The sequence below is a fragment of the Quercus lobata genome, unplaced genomic scaffold (assembly GCF_001633185.2).
Source record: "Quercus lobata isolate SW786 unplaced genomic scaffold, ValleyOak3.0 Primary Assembly Scq3eQI_228, whole genome shotgun sequence".
Taxonomy (NCBI): domain Eukaryota; kingdom Viridiplantae; phylum Streptophyta; class Magnoliopsida; order Fagales; family Fagaceae; genus Quercus; species Quercus lobata.
In genome coordinates, this window is record NW_022154821.1 from 27110 (window position 1) to 29024 (window position 1915).

Here is a 1915-nt window from a genome sequence, read left to right on the forward strand (position 1 = left end):
ACATCATGTACTATTTATGGACTCACAAATTTCACTTTTCAATAACTTTTTCATTAAAAATAGGTCTCACAATACTATTCATACATTTAAAAATTATTTTGTTACAGTATTTTTCAATTTCCAACTGTAACCAAACAAACATTAAGAAAACAAAAAGAAGGTACAAAGTTCAAACGTGCATAGAATAGTATCCGACTAATTAATTAATAATTAATTAGTAATTAATAGAATAGACGAGTGATTAATAGTACAAAAGAAGACAACTTTCCAGCTTCCAACTTTTTCTTCTGCTACAGATATTAAGGAAGCCTGCCCTGTTTTGTGCTTTTTGCCTCTTACGTCTTTTCGAGGAGGCCTCGGGGTCTTTTCATTGTCTCCAAACGCGCGCACAGAGAGAGAGAGAGAGAGGTTACGGAAATTTTTTTTTGATGGAAAGAAAGTTTACGGAAATGGCGGAGGTGGATTGGAATAATCAAAGGAGTAAAAGGATGATAGAAGAACAGGCAAAGGAGGAGTTGGAAATACTAGAAACCCAACATCCCAACCGTTTTGAGTACCTGAAGCTTGAGCTCAAGTCCTTCATCTTTCACATTCAATCCCAGAGCCAACTTCCACTTCCTGAGAACTACAGCTCCAGCTCCTTTCCCACCTCTTCTATTGCTACCACTCAAGGTTATATATCTTTCTCACTCTCATCTCATATAATCTTCTTTTCTTTATTTAACTTTCCATTATTTTTCTTTGTGATGACTTCCTACATATAATTTTTTTTGCTAAACAGAATCAACCAGTAATAGGAAGAGGAAGGTAGGTGATTGTCTTTGTGTATTAATGGAGGATGGAAATGAATCACCCAAGAAGAAATTGCAAATGGGTACTACTAACATTATGGGAAACATGAAGGGGATCACTACTAATAGGAAGACCAAGAAGAAGGAAAGGGTCGATGAGGTTCTTGAGAGGGCTCAAGCATGTCTCCAAAAAATTCAGCACTTAAAAGCCTCTTTATTATTCTGCTGCTGATGCCTTGTTTGTATATTATGCTAAAAGAGCAAATGTTTTGTACTTTGTAATGAGATGCAGAGTCTACTTGAACCAGATAAGTGTTTTGGTTTTTGGCAGGGTGAATCTATGTACATTCACAGATTCACTACATTGTGCTTGTTTTCTACTTTACTTTTGATTGCTCTCTGAAATTTTTTTGGGGAAAATAAAAATTGTCGAAAAAGTAAAAAAAAAGCATCTTTTTTTTTTTTTTTTTTGGTATCTTAGCGTGTCATATTACTCTCTCGTTACTTCTCAAATTTTTATGATTGAATATTGTCGTTTTTCTACTATTTCAGGAACTTGAAGTTATTTCACTAAGTGGTCTTGTAGGTGAATCACCTACCTTCTCATTCGGTGCTACCGTTCTACCTACCATTCCCACCTAACATCCTCCAAGAAATTTCAATACCTTATCTACCAATTCTTCAGTTTCTCTATATAAATGAAGGGCAGAGTTTCACAAGAAACTTCATCATCCGAATCCAAAAAAAAAAAAAAAAAAAAGAAAAAAAAAAAAAAAAAAAACACTGAATCATGAAATGAAGAATTGCTTCTTTCAGATTTTCAAGTCCTCCTTTTCACAACCATTTTTCACTATGACCTCATCATTCTCAACACCTAGCAACCGATTTTGCTTCATAATCGGTTTGAGATCGACCCTCCCATGGTTCGGTCGAAACCCTATTTACAACATCATTGCAGTTTTGAGATCCAAACAAATTTTGTTTCTCCACTTAACAACCGCCTTTGTCCATAAAATTACTCATAACAAGGTCTGCATTGCGGTTCCATGTTTCCTTGGACTTGGTTGGCCAGGAAATCCAAGTCCAGCAGAAGCACCTGTTCCTAACCTCAGGGCTCCTGTAGT

At 35.7% G+C, this 1915-nt stretch overlaps 1 protein-coding gene across 1 annotated transcript; it reads left to right on the forward strand.

The window, feature by feature from the left end:
• Positions 1 to 384: 384 nt before the first annotated feature.
• LOC115973448 lies at positions 385 to 1084 on the forward strand. Its single transcript, XM_031093709.1, has 2 exons — positions 385 to 672; positions 782 to 1084. The coding sequence occupies exons 1-2, from the start codon at positions 429 to 431 to the stop codon at positions 1021 to 1023; spliced, it is 486 nt and encodes a 161-aa protein (XP_030949569.1). The 5' UTR covers positions 385 to 428; the 3' UTR covers positions 1024 to 1084.
• Positions 1085 to 1915: the final 831 nt, after the last annotated feature.